Genomic DNA, 15078 nt, shown 5'->3' on the forward strand with positions numbered 1-15078 from the left:
TATTCTAAATGTGTCTGTGTCTATATAATAATAATAATAATAATAATAATAATAATAATAATAATAATAATAATAATAATAATAATAATATAATAATAATACATATACGAGAAAATTTTTATGGTCATTTAATTAATGTGTATTACTATATTTTTTAAAGTACAACTCATACATATATGAGAAAGTTTATAGTGCCAATCAAATGTATATATTCTTGAAGGAGTAATTGAACATTTGTATATATTCTTTAAAACCATTAAATAATGAGTTCTACTACATAGACTCTCAAAATTCTACTCCCTCATTTATACTCCTTGAGGTGGCAAACCATGATTGGTTATTTTCTATGATGTGGGTCCAGAGGAAAATGTCTACATCAAGACCATGTGAGAGGGAGTACAAGTGGGAATTTAAAATGGGAGTACACCAAGTATTTTCCTTAAATAATTTTGCGATTGAGCAAATCTAATAGTAAGTGGGACCAAACTTGGCTCATTTGCCAAGGCAAAGTCTTTAAGAGCATCCACTATAGAGAAGAATGAGGAGTTATTTGACAACTGTACTTTTGAGGTGCAAATGCCATGTTGGAGTGAGGTGAAGAGAGAGAGTGGTTTTTTATTTTTATTTATTATTATTATTATTATTTTTTTGCAAATGATGATTTATTTCTCTTCCCAAGGAAGAGAAATAAATGTGAAGACAGCACTTGCTGTGTGCGTTTCGCACACAGCAACTGCCACACCAACAAAGAGAACCAAATGTGATGACAGCATTGATGCGTGCGTTTCGCGCACAGCAACCGCCACGCGGGGTGCATTCAACGCCAGTTTTGATTTTTTTGTTTCCTCCCCTTCCACATTCTCTTCCTAATCACTCTTACATTCTCCCTCAAATCTCCCCAACTAATGCGGATGCTCTAATAGGTCATATGGTTCCATGGGTTAGACGCACACACCTACCTCCACCCCTGGTCGTATATATCCGTTTTTTATCTAGCAGATCTGTCAAATTTCATTTTCTTTCTTCTTGTTCTTCTCTCTTAGCTTCTTCTCTCTTCTTCTCCTCCTCACCACCACATCTTGCTTCTTCTTATCCTCCTCACGGCCACTGTCACCGTCACCGTCCACCACTCATCCTTACTACCACCATCACCTTCTTTTTAATTCTACTTCAACTCCTCCTTACTACCACGTCACCGTCCACCACCACCCTCGCCACTCTACCAACGCCGCCTCCACCACAACCTTCCTTCTTCATTGTGTGTTTTTATTTTTTTTAAATTAGGTATTATTTTAATTTTTTGAATTGTTATAAATATTTTAAAATTGTTTTGAGTTATCTGTTCATAGTTGGTGGTAATTTTTGTATTTTTATGCAATAATTATGTATAATGTAAGTGTAAAATAAATTTACACGATTGGCTATTTTATTGGCTTTACTAGATTTAAATTAAAATAGTGTTGTTAGTGTTAATTCTTTTATGGACCATGTGAGTACATAATTAGTGGCCAGCATGGATTGTTTATTTGAGTCTACGGTGAAGCATTCAAAGAACAAATTGAGTGGCTGTGGCTTATTCGAACAGTGGAAGGCTAAGGAAGAGGCTACATTTGAGGATTAAACAAAAGACTCGTGAAGCACTATAAAAGCATACTGCTCGAATGGAGACATTGCCAATTCGATTCTTACACATTGCGAGAGCTATATTTTTACAAAGCTGTTTTATGATTTAATGTGATGTATGATTTAATTCTTAAAAGTATTTAAACTGTACTACATGATCAGTACGTGGTACTGCTGAAGCAACTTGTGAAGATTGTTCGGGTATTTGTGTGTCAGTCCTGGATAGGTGTTAGAAAGAGTGGTAGTGGTAAAGGTTGGAGGCCGTCTTCATTTACCTCTTGTAATACTCCTTTTGGTGACCATCTATAGTGGATTGGCAGACGTGGGTTGCCCCGCAGACGTAGGAGAAGGAGCTCCGAACTGCGTAACAATTTCTTTGTGTTTTTAATTTACTTTATGCTTTCTGCAGTTATTATTTATACTTGCGTAAACGAGTTTAATTAATTAACTAAATTGGTGCATAACTTAATTAACATGTAAAAACACATAGCTTTTATGTTTCAAGTGTCATGGTGCAATTTCAATTGGTATCAGAGCCTGTAGACTTAATCTATTAGTCTATCGATCTGGCCAATCCGTGCATCTTGAATTTATCTCTTCAGCGGCTCTTTTTATTTTTAATTTTATTGCTTATTTGTTTGATCTCACGGGTATTGAGTTTTGCAGAATGGATCGAACTAAAGCCATTCCCCAGTAGACTGGCGACAATTACGCATATTGGAAGGCGCGCGCTACGCATCTAAAGGCTCAAGGGGAAGCTGTATGGTGGTCTGTGGTGTCAGGATGGACACATCCCACTAAACCCAGTTCTAGTGCTGATGGAACAGAAGTAACTAAACCAGAGACTGAGTGGACTCAAACAGAAATAACCAATGCAGGAAACAATGACAAAGCCTTAGACACAATTTGTTCTCTTATGCATGAAAGCCAGTTTTAATTGTTACAGGTATTCCTTCGGCTAAAGGTGCTTGGGAGGCACTTGAGTCTACATACGAAGGAACTACATCGGTAAAACAGTCAAAGCTGCAACTGGTCAAGTAAGAATTTGAAGAACTGCGCATGAACGAGGATGAGACAGTCATCGACTTTCATACACGCGTACAGGAACTGGCGAATCGCGCACGGTTCTTGTGAACCATTCTCGCAGGAAAAACTTGTTAAGAAGATACTGAGATCTTTACCGCCCAGGTTTCGAATGAAAGTCACAGCCATCCAAGAGCATGATGGCTGGGAGAAAAAATCTGTTACTCAGCTAATGGGAAATCTTAAAACATATGAAATGGAGATTTTAACTGATCATACGAAAAACAAAAAAATATTGCTTTTGCCGCTGAAAAAAATAATGTTGTATCCGATACAATGAAACTAGTGATGATACAGTTGCATTCTTAACTAAACAGTTTTCAAAAATTTTGAAACAGGTATCCAAAAACACTCGCAACAGAAATTCACAAAAGGGAGCAACGTTGTTCAAAACTGCACCTAGGACAGGAGCGTCAAACGCCAAGCAGTCTATCTCACGTCCAGGACAGTCCAAAGAAAGGTCCAACAACAAAGGCATCAAGTGCTATGAATGCGAGGGATTTGGGCATGTACAAGCTGAATGCGCCACCTATCTTTGACGCAAAAAGTCTATGTCAGCATTACGTGGAGCGATGACGAGCCCGACGTTGAACCAACTGGGTCAGATGTCGAAGAAATTTCGGGTAACTTTGTTACATTTACAGCACGATTTACTGACAGTTCAGAACCTGTTGAAGACTCAAAAGGTGGTGACTACGTCTCTGCAGAAGATGTGGAACAAAATGCTTTATCTTTTGAAGCTGAATTTAATAAGTTGTATCCCAAATGGGAAGCATTAAGAAAAATGAACTGCAAACTAGCTAGTGAAATTGAGATTGTAACGAATGCAAATAAAGTATATCAAAATCAAGTAGCTGATAGGAATGTTTTGCTTAAAGAAGCAGCATGTCGAGAGGAAAGACTACAACACGAAGTACAAACTGGAATGGTACTTCTTAAGGAAGCAGCTGACCGAGAAGCAAAACTCCAATAAGAAGTTCAGAGTTTGAAACAGGAGCTCAGCACCTACAAACGACAAATCCAAATGATGGATACCACTTCAACACTAGATAAGATTCTTGATTCCAGGAAAACGTCTGCAAAATTTGGTTTGGGCTTCACTGGCAGTAACTCCAAAGATAAGACTCTATTTGTCAAAGCCTCTGGACCTGATCCAGACGACATCCCTGAATGCAGCACTGTGAAACACTTCTATGGTAAAGTAAACGTAAATAAGATAAGTTATAAGCTATATAATCCTGTTTGCCACTATTGCAGGTTACGCGGACATACCAGACCTGAATGCTACTATTTCTACAAAGATCAAAGGATTGAGAAGTTCAGGCACAAGAACATTCAACCGTTCACAAAACAGATTTGGGTCAAAAGGCTGATTATATATCGTTTGTTTCATTTCATACTAAAAGTGCAGGACGAGAAGAGAAATGGTATTTTGACTAAGGGTGTTCCCGCCACATGACAGGAATGTAAAATTCCTGAAAAACGTCAATACCAGTAACGGTGAAGTTACTTTCGGTGACGGTGTCAAAGGTCAAGTGACTGGCGTAGGCACTTTAATTGTAAAATAGATGGTGTTCGTGGCTACCAAAAATGAAAGTCGAGTCATCTATCTGCGGTGCCTGTCAAGCTGGAAAACAAATCAGATCAGCTCATCTAGCTCAACACACCATAAACACAAGCCGGTGCCTGGAATTGATTCACATGGACCTCGTTGGTCCAACTCAGACAGAAAGTCTTGGAGGTAAGAAGTATATACTAGTATGCGTTGATGATTTTTCTCGTTTTGCTTAGGTTATGTTTCTCAGGGAAAAATCCGAAGCGCTTGAGGCATTCAAGACACTGGGATTAAAACTTCAAAAAGAAAGAAACGAATCCATCAGTAGAACTCGAAGCGATCACGGCAGAGAATTCGAGAACAAGCTGTTCGATAACTTTTGTAATCAATCAGGGATTACACATGAGTATTCAGCTCCAAAAACTCCAAAACAAAACGGAGTTGTGGAAAGGAAAAATCGCACCATCCAGGAGATGGGTAGAGTGTTACTCAACGCCAAAGGATTACCACAAAAGTTCTGGGCGGAGGTTGTAAACACCCGTGTCACATCATCAACAGAGTTTACCTACGACCGGGTACAACACAAACTCCGTATGAACTCTGGAAAGGTAAGAAACAGAACATTACTTATTTTCACATTTTCGGCTCACGTTGTTTTATCTTGAAAGATAGGAATCCGACTTCTAAATTTGAACCGAAAAGCGACGAAGGAATTTTCCTCGGATATTCCACCAACAGCAGAGCCTATCGAGTATATAATAAAGTGACCAAAATCATAATGGAGTCCACAAACGTCGTCATTGATGATCAACCCAGTGAGATTACTGAAGTTGTCCAAACTGATCCAGTGACAGAACCTGAAACTGACCGACCTAAAATTCCTGACGCTGGTACTCCAGAACCAGACCTTGAGTCACCTATCTCATCGCCCATATGCAATCAACCCGAATCTGAACCTGAGACAGAATCAGAAAATGATCATGATGATATTGATATTCCAACTCGTATTCAGAAAAATCATCCGATCCAAAATATAATTTGAGATCCCAGTTCAGGTGTGAAAACTCGAGGTAAACCAAAGCGTGACTATCTTGAACTAGCTGGATACTCTTGCTATACGTCGCAGATTGAACCAAAGAATATCAAAGAAGCCTTAACTGATGAACACTGGATCAAGGCCATGCAAGAAGAATTGGGACAATTCGAAAGGAACAAGGTATGGACTCTAATCCCTAAACCGAATAATGTAAATGTTGTAGGTACAAAGTGGATTTTTCGAAACAAGACTGACGCAACCGGCAATATCGCTCGAAATAAAGCAAGACTAGTCGCTCAAGGGTATTCCCAAATTGAGGGAATCGACTACGACGAAACGTTTGCTCCAGTGGCTCGCCTGGAATCCATCCGATTGCTACTCTCCATTGCCTGTGCTTTAAAGATCAAGCTCTTTCAGATGGATGTTAAAACAGCCTTTCTAAACGGCTATCTCACAGAGGATATATATGTTGCACAACCGAAAGGGTTTGAAGACCGCAACATCCAGAATATGTATACAAGCTTCAAAAAGCTCTATACGGGCTAAAACAAGCTCCAAGAGCCTGGTACGAAAGACTTGCACAATATTTACTTCAAAATGATTACAAACGAGGAGGTTCGGACAAAACCTTGTTCATAAAACGATCAGGTAAACACATAAGCATTGCACAAGTTTACGTTGATGATATTGTGTTTGGGTCCACACAGACAGTGAAACGGACAAACTGGTCAAAGTTATGCAACAAGAGTTTGAAATGAGTATGATCGGAGAGCTGACGTATTTTCTAGGATTACAGGTCAATCAGTCAAAAGAAGGGATATTTATTTCTCAAGCGAAGTATGCGAAAAATCTCATATCAAAATTCGGTCTTGAATCTGCGAAAGATGCCTGGACACCCGTCTCAACAACTACAAAATTATCTAAAGACAATCAAGGAACTTCCGTTGACTCCACATTGTACAGGAGTATGATTGGTAGTTTACTGTACCTAACTGCTAGTAGACCTGACATCATGGTAAGTGTTGGTATGTGTGCACGCTATCAAGCAGATCCAAAGGAATCGCACTTGAAGGCAGTCAAACGTATTATAAAATACGTTAAAGGTAAAATAAATTATGGTATTTGGTATTCCACTGATACTAATCTCAGTCTTACAGGTTTTAGTGATGCTGACTGGGCTGGTAACCGATGATAGAAAAAGCACGTCCGGAGGATGCTTCTTTATCGGGAAAAATCTGGTTGCCTGGCTGAGTAAAAAGCAAAATTCAATCTCGCTCTGCACTACAGAAGCTGAGTACATAGCTACAGGCAGTTGTTGTACACAGTTGCTTTGGATGTGTCAAATGCTGTCCGATTACGGGTTTGATTAGAAAAATATGGTCCTCTTCTGCGACAACACGAGTGCGATCAATATATCTAAAAATCTGGTACAACACTCCTGGACGAAGCACATAGACATCCATCATCATTTCATCTGAAACTAGTTGAAGAAAAAGTAATTAAGTTAGAATACATTCCAACTGACAAAAATCTTGCAGATTTATTCACGAAACCATTAGACAAATCCAGGTTTGAACTACTTCGTGCAGCCCTCGAAGTTTGTACGATTAATGTCTAAATTCTCCAGCAGGTATTTTTTTTAATTTATTTTTTATTTTTGGACTAACTGATTAATTGGTTTACGTGCGTGTTTTCTGTTACCAGGGACAAAGGGATACGAATTTGTTTGGGTTTCTTTAATCTTTCCGGTCTTATTTATGTATATATGAATTACTAATTTTCCCTTGGAATGTTTTATTTTTTTGGATATCTTATGCTTGCATCTAGAAGACGAATTCTAGTCAAACACCATCAAACTCTCCTTTTTCCACTCATCTACTAACCTATGAATATCATTATATCTATCCTAGCCATCAAAATCTCACGCCTTTTCAAGCTACACATCAAATCAACCCATTACTTTTTGTCTCTCTTGGTCTTCCTCTCAACCCGAGATCACCACCATCATCTTCATCTCTTCACCTTCCACCATTGTTGCTCTCTACAAGCTTCACCCATGGAAAATCCATTTCTCATCTACATGACTCGATCAGAAAGAGCAAACTTTTTCGAAAATCATTGATGTCGAGTCTCCCTTATCTCCTGAAGCTACCGATAAGGTTCTTGCCACAATCAAATCAGATGGATTTCTACTGAAGGGCTCACGGACAAAGAAAAGAGGCAAATGCTTGCTCTAGCTCGCCATATCTCCGCCACACCTTGGCCGTTTCCACCTGTGTCAGCCGCTGTCCCAGATTCCACTCTTCCCGGTCCAGCGTCTCTTGCCTCATCTCAGACAGTGGTACTCCCTGCCCTTTCTTCGCCTTTAAACACATCTAGAAAAATTGATTTTGATGTATCTCTGCCTGATCAATTTGTGTCTCCCATATCTCATGATGTTTTTGATGTTCAAACTCTGCCTGTACCTGGTGATCCTTATGATCCTTTGTCTCACAATTTACCTAGGGAAAATGTTGATTTAGTTGCTTTATCTGACTTAGTAAATTCCTTGCCATCTGCGTTTTCCATTCGAAATGTTGCCCAACATGTGTCTGTTCCAACCGTGGCTTGTTCGGCCTTTTCTATTCCCATTACTATTGCTGCGTCTAAAAGTCACTCTGATCCTGTACCCATTCCTGTTTCATCTACGCAAGAATCGGTTCCCATTATCTCTGTTCCTATTGCTAAATCTTCCCGAAAGGGAAAGGAGAAAATCTCTGTTTCAGGTACTGCAGAAAAGAGAGGATTGTCACAGTTGGATGATGTTGAAACTCAAACTGATCATAAACTTCAACGGAAGGGTTCCACATTGCCACCCAGAACAACTTGGTCAAGAGCCCAAGTTGACACACATGCTGTTCCTACGCCATCTGGCTCCAAATCGAAAGGATCAAGCAAGGTCTACAAACCGCATCTTCTGTCTCCCGATTTATTTGTTGTTTGGAAAACTCATGTCAACCGGGTTTTCATCGTCGAAAAATCCATCAATGAAGAGGATTTGGCTGCCAAGTGCAATATTATCCCGCTGTTACGTGATCAAAATTTGCTTGCCTCTCTACGCCATATTGGTCCCTACTCTACATGGTTGAGAGCAGAATTTTACACAAATTTGACCTTGGACACATTCAATGAAGGCTAGCACGATTTCATCAAGTTTTCATTCGTGGCACTTGGTATCCTTTCGGGCCTACTGAGATTAATGCATATTTGGGCACACCAAATCATCCTGCTTCTCCGGATCCTAGTCCTCACTTGTTGGCAACTGCACTCACTCATAATAAAGTGGTTTCATGGCCGAGTGATGGAATTTCAAGCTTGAAGCTCACAACTGTCTACTCCGTGCTTCTTCGCCTTGCATCGGCGAATTGGGTCCTGGCAGTCCGTCGCCATCAAGTACCAGAACATCTAGCTGGCCTTCTATACAAAATCAGGAACCGTCTTCCGTTCAACCTCGGCATGGTTATTTTCTCTCACTTAATGTCTTTTTTGCAAAGAAAGAAGCCAAAGTCCATCTCCCTTTTCCGTGTTTGATTTATGGGGTGCTTCAAGACCATGGTTTTATGCCCTATAAGGAAGAAGTGATTACAACTCCTAACAATGCTTACATTTTTGATGATCGACTTACACAACGAGGTCATTATGATGATCGAGCTTCACTTGATCAGCTTCCTGCTATTCCACCTCCAGCGCCACTAGTTTCTGCGCAGCCTCATCTACTGACACTACGTCAGCTTCTCGTCCAGGCTCAAGACTGGTTCCCAAAGAACCCCCCAACATTGGTTGATCGTAGGCAGATTGTGCTCACTCTTGAGGCCTCTATTGCACAAGTTCAACAATCGGTCACCCTCAACAAGCAACCATCTCTGGCCTTGCAAAGCTTCGTGATGCACAACTCGAAGAAACGCTCGCATAGAAGCTATTCACGCTCGGTTTTAGCTGACACTGGAGCTGCTTCCTCGGATTCTGACTCCGAAGATGAAGAAGATGATTCAGACTCGGGCACCCCGTCTGCACGGTAAATCTAATCCACTATTTGATGTTCACCTTCCTTTGTCATTTATTTGGCAAAAGGGGGAGTAAGGAGTAAGGAGTAAGGAGTAAAGGGGAGTATGGGGGACTATTCTACTTTTTTGGATGACTATGGTACGGTTTTATTGGCTATTTTGGAAGGGCTATTTTTGGAAGTGTTATTGCTAGTCAGTATGGTAATAATGGACTTATATTAGTTAGGGGGAGTAATAGTAGTGTTTGATGCTCCTAACTATCTGTATGGATATTTTTGGTATGGTATCTCGCATCACAAGTTAATCGGTGTTATGGTATGCTATGATTTCAACGCTTCTGTGTGTGATTCAAGAATTGAAGATTTTTTCAATTAGATTCTCTATTCACAAGTGGTCCAAAAGAATTTAATTTTTTAATTGTTTTCTAAATGTCTATGATATGTTAAGTACATATATTAAGGGCTATAAATAAAATTTAAATTGATTTTTGCCCAAAGTAATTGATACTCAAGTTTTCCAAATAAAATGCAAAGGGGAGATTGTAAGTGTAAAATAAATTTACACGATTGGCTATTTTATTGGCTTTACTAGATTTAAATTAAAATAGTGTTGTTAGTGTTAATTCTTTTATGGACCATGTGAGTACATAATTAGTGGCCATCATGGATTGTTTATTTGAGTCTACGGTGAAGCATTCAAAGAACAAAATGAGTGGCTGTGGCTTATTCGAACAGTGGAAGGCTTAAGGAAGAGGCTACATTTGAGGATCAAACAAAAGACTCATGAAGCACTATAAAGCATACTGTGATGGTGTCTTTGATAAGCCAGCTTTGCTCTTTGTTCAGATCAGTAAGTAAGCAGTTTTGGTTCAGCTAACAGCTTTTAGGGGCAAGGGCTTTTTGGTCTTTTCCTGTTAAGATGGCAGTTATAACTGCCATCTCTTCCTCTCTCCTTTTATAAGGCTGTAATCTTCTTTTTCTTCTGAAGACAGAAAATCAGAATGGAAATTCAGTCGGAGCTTTTTCGAGCCAAAGTCAGCTCAGATGAACATGAATTCGAGTCCAAATCATGCTCAACGAGCTGCTGATGAATTCGATGATCCCTGGTACCTGCATATTACAGAAAATCCTAACCTGATCCTGGTGTCTCCACCACTGTCCGAGGTGAATTATGCGTCCTGGAGCAGATCAATGAAGATAGCTCTTGAAGTCAAAATAAATTTGGATTTGCAGATGGATCCATATTGAAACCTGAGATAAATGATCCGAAGTACACTATTTGGAAGAGATGCAACAACATAGTGTGCTCTGGATCTTCAAATCGCTGAGTCCTACGATTGCAGAAGGAGTTTTATACCTTGAAGTTGCATCGGATGTCTGGAATACTCTGAAGAAGAGGTATTCTCAGGTTGATTCACACAGGATTGCTGAATTGCAGAATGAGATCTTCAAATGTTCTCAAGGTAATCTCACAATTAATGAGTAGTTTACTAAAAGTAATGCATTATGGGTTCAAATGAATGCAATGAGACCTATTCTTGCCTGTGAGTGTGTGCCTAAGTGTACCTGTACTCTGATTGGGAAGATCCAAAAGGAAAAGGAAGAGGATCAGATAATAAGATTCCTAGAAGGATTGAATGAAGAATATGAGAATATCAAATCCGAAATTCTAGTCATGGAACCTATTCCAGCCATGGAAAAAGTTCTCAATATGACTTTAAAGATGGAAAGGAAGCTCAGGAATTCTCTTAGTCAGAAGAACAATGATCTAGTTCAAGCTAATGTTGTTCAAGGTGGTGGAGATCAGAGTGCAGATGATCAACCTGTGGTTTCAGCCTTAAGCAACAACAACAAGAAGAAATACAACAGTGGAACAGGGAAAAATGTGCCTAAATGCATTTTTTTTGTGAATGATTGGACATACTATTGAGAAATGCTATAAGAAGCATGGATATCCCCCAGGTTGGGTAGCAGGTTATAAGTCTAAGAATAAACAACAGCCTCAAGATGCTCAGCAGGTCCACAATGCTTCTGTGAACCAAATTGGTGATATAGGCCTCACTAATGATCAGTTTCAAAGGCTATTGTCATTGTTGCAGAATCAGAATCAAGGAAGTCAAGCATCAACTAATGCAGCTGTGACTGTCAACACTACTGGACTGAGACCAGAATTCAGAAATCCCATGGAGAAACATCATGAAGGCAAGTTTATCTCTAACCTTCATGTTAGTAGTGCTTTAATTTCCTCCACCATTTGGATTCTAGACTCAGGAGCCACTGACCATATACATGCTCCTTAGAATACTTTGAAGCATACAATTCTGTTCAGGGAATGTCTGTTAAGTTACCAAATGGAGAAATGTTGAGTGTATCACATATAGGACAAGTCAAGTTGCATAAAAACATATTGTTGCAGGATGTCTTACATATTCCCTCCTTCACTTTCAACATTATATCTGCAAGCAAGTTAGTGAGACAATCAGGCTATGAAATCATTATGAAACCTAACTCTTGCACCATTCAGGGACATCTTTGGAATATGGATGGTTTTGCTAAGGAAAGAGATGGATTATACATACTTTCTGATCCACCTATGAAGAAGCAGATGTGTGGTGTGAATGAAGAATCTGATATACTTTGTAATGGTTTTTCTCTGCAATTGTGGCATGATAGATTAGGGCACTTTCCCATAAATAAAGTGCAACTATTAAAGGGAATAAAACTTGCATCTTCTTCTAAACCTGTTGATTTTATCTGTGAGACATGTCATTTTGCAAGACATAAGAGATCTATTTTCCCTGTCAGTGTTACTAGAGCTGAAAGATGTTTTGCTTTATTACACATGGATGTTTGGGGCCCCTTTGCTGTGCCATCTCTCAAAGGGGAGCATTATTTTTTTACTATGGTAGATGATCATAGTAGATTTACTTGGCTGCATCTAATGACACACAAATCAGAAGTAAAGACCATATTTCAGAACTTTTACAATATGGTTTGCACTCAGTTTTCAGGCAAAAATTAAGGCTGTCAGAACAGATAATGGAAGTGAGTTCATAATGACCATATTTTTCAATGAAAAGGAATAATACATCAGAGATATGTGTGTACACACCCCAGCAGAATGGGGGTGGCTGAAAGAAAATATTAACATATTCTGAATATAGCCAGAGCCTTGAAATTTCAGTCTGGATTGGCCTGATGATTTTTGGGGCCACTGTATCCTACACTCCTCTTATTTGATTAATAGACTTCCTACTGATGTTCTAAATGGTAGCACTCCATTTCAGATATTGTTTGGGAAGGATGTGGATTATGAGCATTTCAGATCCCGTTGGTTGTTTAGCTTTTGCTGGCAACTATTTCACCAGGGAGGAACAAGATGGGATCCAAGGCCTCAAAGTACATATTCTTGGGTTTTCCCTGCTAATGTCAAAGGCTACATGTTATATGATGTTATTAACAAAGTTACTTTTGTTTCTAGGGATGTCAAATTCTATGAACATGTTTATCCTTTCAGAGACAAAAATCTAGATGTCAATAAGCCTGCATCAGAGTTGTTTAATCCCACCTTTCCTCTTGTTCCCATTTCTGTTGAAGCAGATGCTAGTTCTTTAGAGCCAACAAGAGGACATGTTATCCCTGCAGCCACATCTCAAAGTTGTGACAACAACTCTGATGGAGATAACCAGTAGAGCTCTGTTGAATGATGATGATATTCACTCTGGTGAGACAGCCAATGATGCCTTGATGAATGGGCAGTCACCAAACCTCTTTGTTGAATTACCCTCTGTTAATACATCAGATGAGGTTGATAGGCAAGCTCAATCTGATAACATTCCACAGCCAAGAAGATCATCTAGAACAAGAAATGTTCCATCAAAGTTGCAGGATTACCTGTGTCAATCTACCATGATGAGAAGTAGTTTTAGAACCTCACCACACTCTATGGACAAGTTTATCTCCTATGATAACTTGTCACGCAGCCATAGATTGTGTGCATCATCCATTACCACTTCACATGAACCTCAAACTTACAAAGAGGGCAGTCAGAAGTGAAGAAATGGAGGAAAGCAATGCAAGATGAAATAAAGTCCTTGGTTCAGAATGATACATGGCTATTGACAGATCTGCCAGCAGGAAAGACTCCCATTGGCTGTAGATTGGTGTACAAAATTAAACACAAATCAGATGGTTCTATTGAAAGATATAAGGCCAGGCTAGTGGCAAAGGGATATACTCAACAATTAGGTGTTGACTATATTGAAACTTTTTCTCCCGTGGCAAGAATGACAACAATCAAAACTTTTTTGGCTGTGGCTGTGGCAAAAGGATGGGACATCTAACAACTTGATATTAACAATGCTTTTCTTCATGGGGATTTGCAGGAGGAAGTGTATATGGTTGTGCCACCAAGTTTTCAAACTGATAAGCCCAATCAAGTTTGCAACTGCTGAGATCTTTATATGGATTAAAACAGGCTAGTAGACAATGGAATGCCAAATTAACTAAAGGCATTGCAAGACAATGGTTTCAGACAATCATCTGCTGATCCTTCTCTGTTTACCAAGAAAACTTGTTATTCTTTCATTGCTTTGTTGGTATATGTTGATGATATCCTGGTTGCAGGAACATGTTCTGTTCAGATTAAAGAATTGAAACAATTTCTGGACAACTCTTTCAAGATCAAAAGATCTTGGTCCATTAATATACTTTCTTGGCATTGAAGCTTTCAGATCCTCTAAGGGTATCAACAATCTACCAGGAGGAAGTACACTCTTGAGATCCTTGAAGAAAATGGCTTCATGGAAGCCAAGCCTGCTAATACTCCTTTCAATGCAGGTCTAAGACTTCATAGTTTGGATGGGGTTTTGCTTGAACAACCTGAAGTTTATAGAAGATTGGTTGGCAAGCTTTTGTACCTGACAAACACTAGGCCAGATATAACATTTGCAGTGCAACAGCTTAGTTAGTTTGTGGACAAGCCTAGAGATACTCATTTGGTTGCAGCTCATAGAGTGTTTAAGATACTTGAAGGGTTCTCCTGGTAAAGGCTTTCAAATTCAAGGTTTTTCCTGACTTTGATTGGGCAACATGCATAGAGAGCAGAAAATCCATAACAGGTTACTGCATTTATGTTGGGCATTCCCTAGTTTCATGGAAAACAAAGAAGCAGGCTACTGTGTCTAGATCATCTTCTGAGGCTGAGTACAGAGCCTTGGCTTCCACAGTGTGTGAGATACAATGGTTGTTATACCTATTGGCAGATTTACAAGTTGAAATCAGTAATCCTGTGGCCTTGTTTTGTGATAATCAATCAGCAATTGTAATAGGAGAAAACCATGTTTTCCATGATAGAACAAAACATATAGAGATTGACTGTCATGTAGTCAAGCAAAAGGTCCAAGAAGGGGTGATCAAATTGCTAAGCATCTCATCACAGAATCAGAATGCTGATGGATTCACTAAACTCTTGGCCTAAACCAGCTTTTGATTTCTTCCATTCTAAGCTGGGCCTTCAAGATCTTCATGCTCCAGCTTAAGGGCGGGGGGGGGGGGGGGTGATGGAGTGTCTTTGATCAGTCAGCTTTGCTCTTTGTTCAGATCAGTAAGTAAGCAGTTTTGGTTCAGCTAACAGCTTTTAGGGGCCAAGGCCTTTTTGGTCTTTTCCTGTTAAGATGGCAGTTATAACTGCCATCTCTTCCTCTCTCCTTTTATAAGGCTGTAATCTTCTTTTTCTTC

At 39.4% G+C, this 15078-nt stretch overlaps 1 protein-coding gene across 1 annotated transcript; it reads left to right on the forward strand.

The window, feature by feature from the left end:
• Positions 1-10627: 10627 nt before the first annotated feature.
• LOC109176456 lies at positions 10628-13031 on the forward strand. The gene is made up of 5 exons (XM_019325894.1): positions 10628-10802; positions 11013-11207; positions 11302-11564; positions 11669-12003; positions 12524-13031. The coding sequence occupies exons 1-5, from the start codon at positions 10628-10630 to the stop codon at positions 13029-13031; spliced, it is 1476 nt and encodes a 491-aa protein (XP_019181439.1).
• Positions 13032-15078: the final 2047 nt, after the last annotated feature.

The sequence above is a fragment of the Ipomoea nil genome, unplaced genomic scaffold, assembly GCF_001879475.1.
Source record: "Ipomoea nil cultivar Tokyo-kokei standard unplaced genomic scaffold, Asagao_1.1 scaffold0171, whole genome shotgun sequence".
Classification (NCBI taxonomy): domain Eukaryota; kingdom Viridiplantae; phylum Streptophyta; class Magnoliopsida; order Solanales; family Convolvulaceae; genus Ipomoea; species Ipomoea nil.

Coding starts and splice junctions, on each gene's coding strand:
- LOC109176456 (XM_019325894.1), top strand. CDS start 10,628: ATGCAACAACATAGTGTGCTCTGGATCTTCAAATCGCTGAGTCCTACG. Junction 10,803..11,012: donor GATCTTCAAATGTTCTCAAG/GTAATCTCACAA, acceptor CCGAAATTCTAG/TCATGGAACCTATTCCAGCC. Junction 12,004..12,523: donor GGTTTTTCTCTGCAATTGTG/GCATGATAGATT, acceptor TTGAAATTTCAG/TCTGGATTGGCCTGATGATT.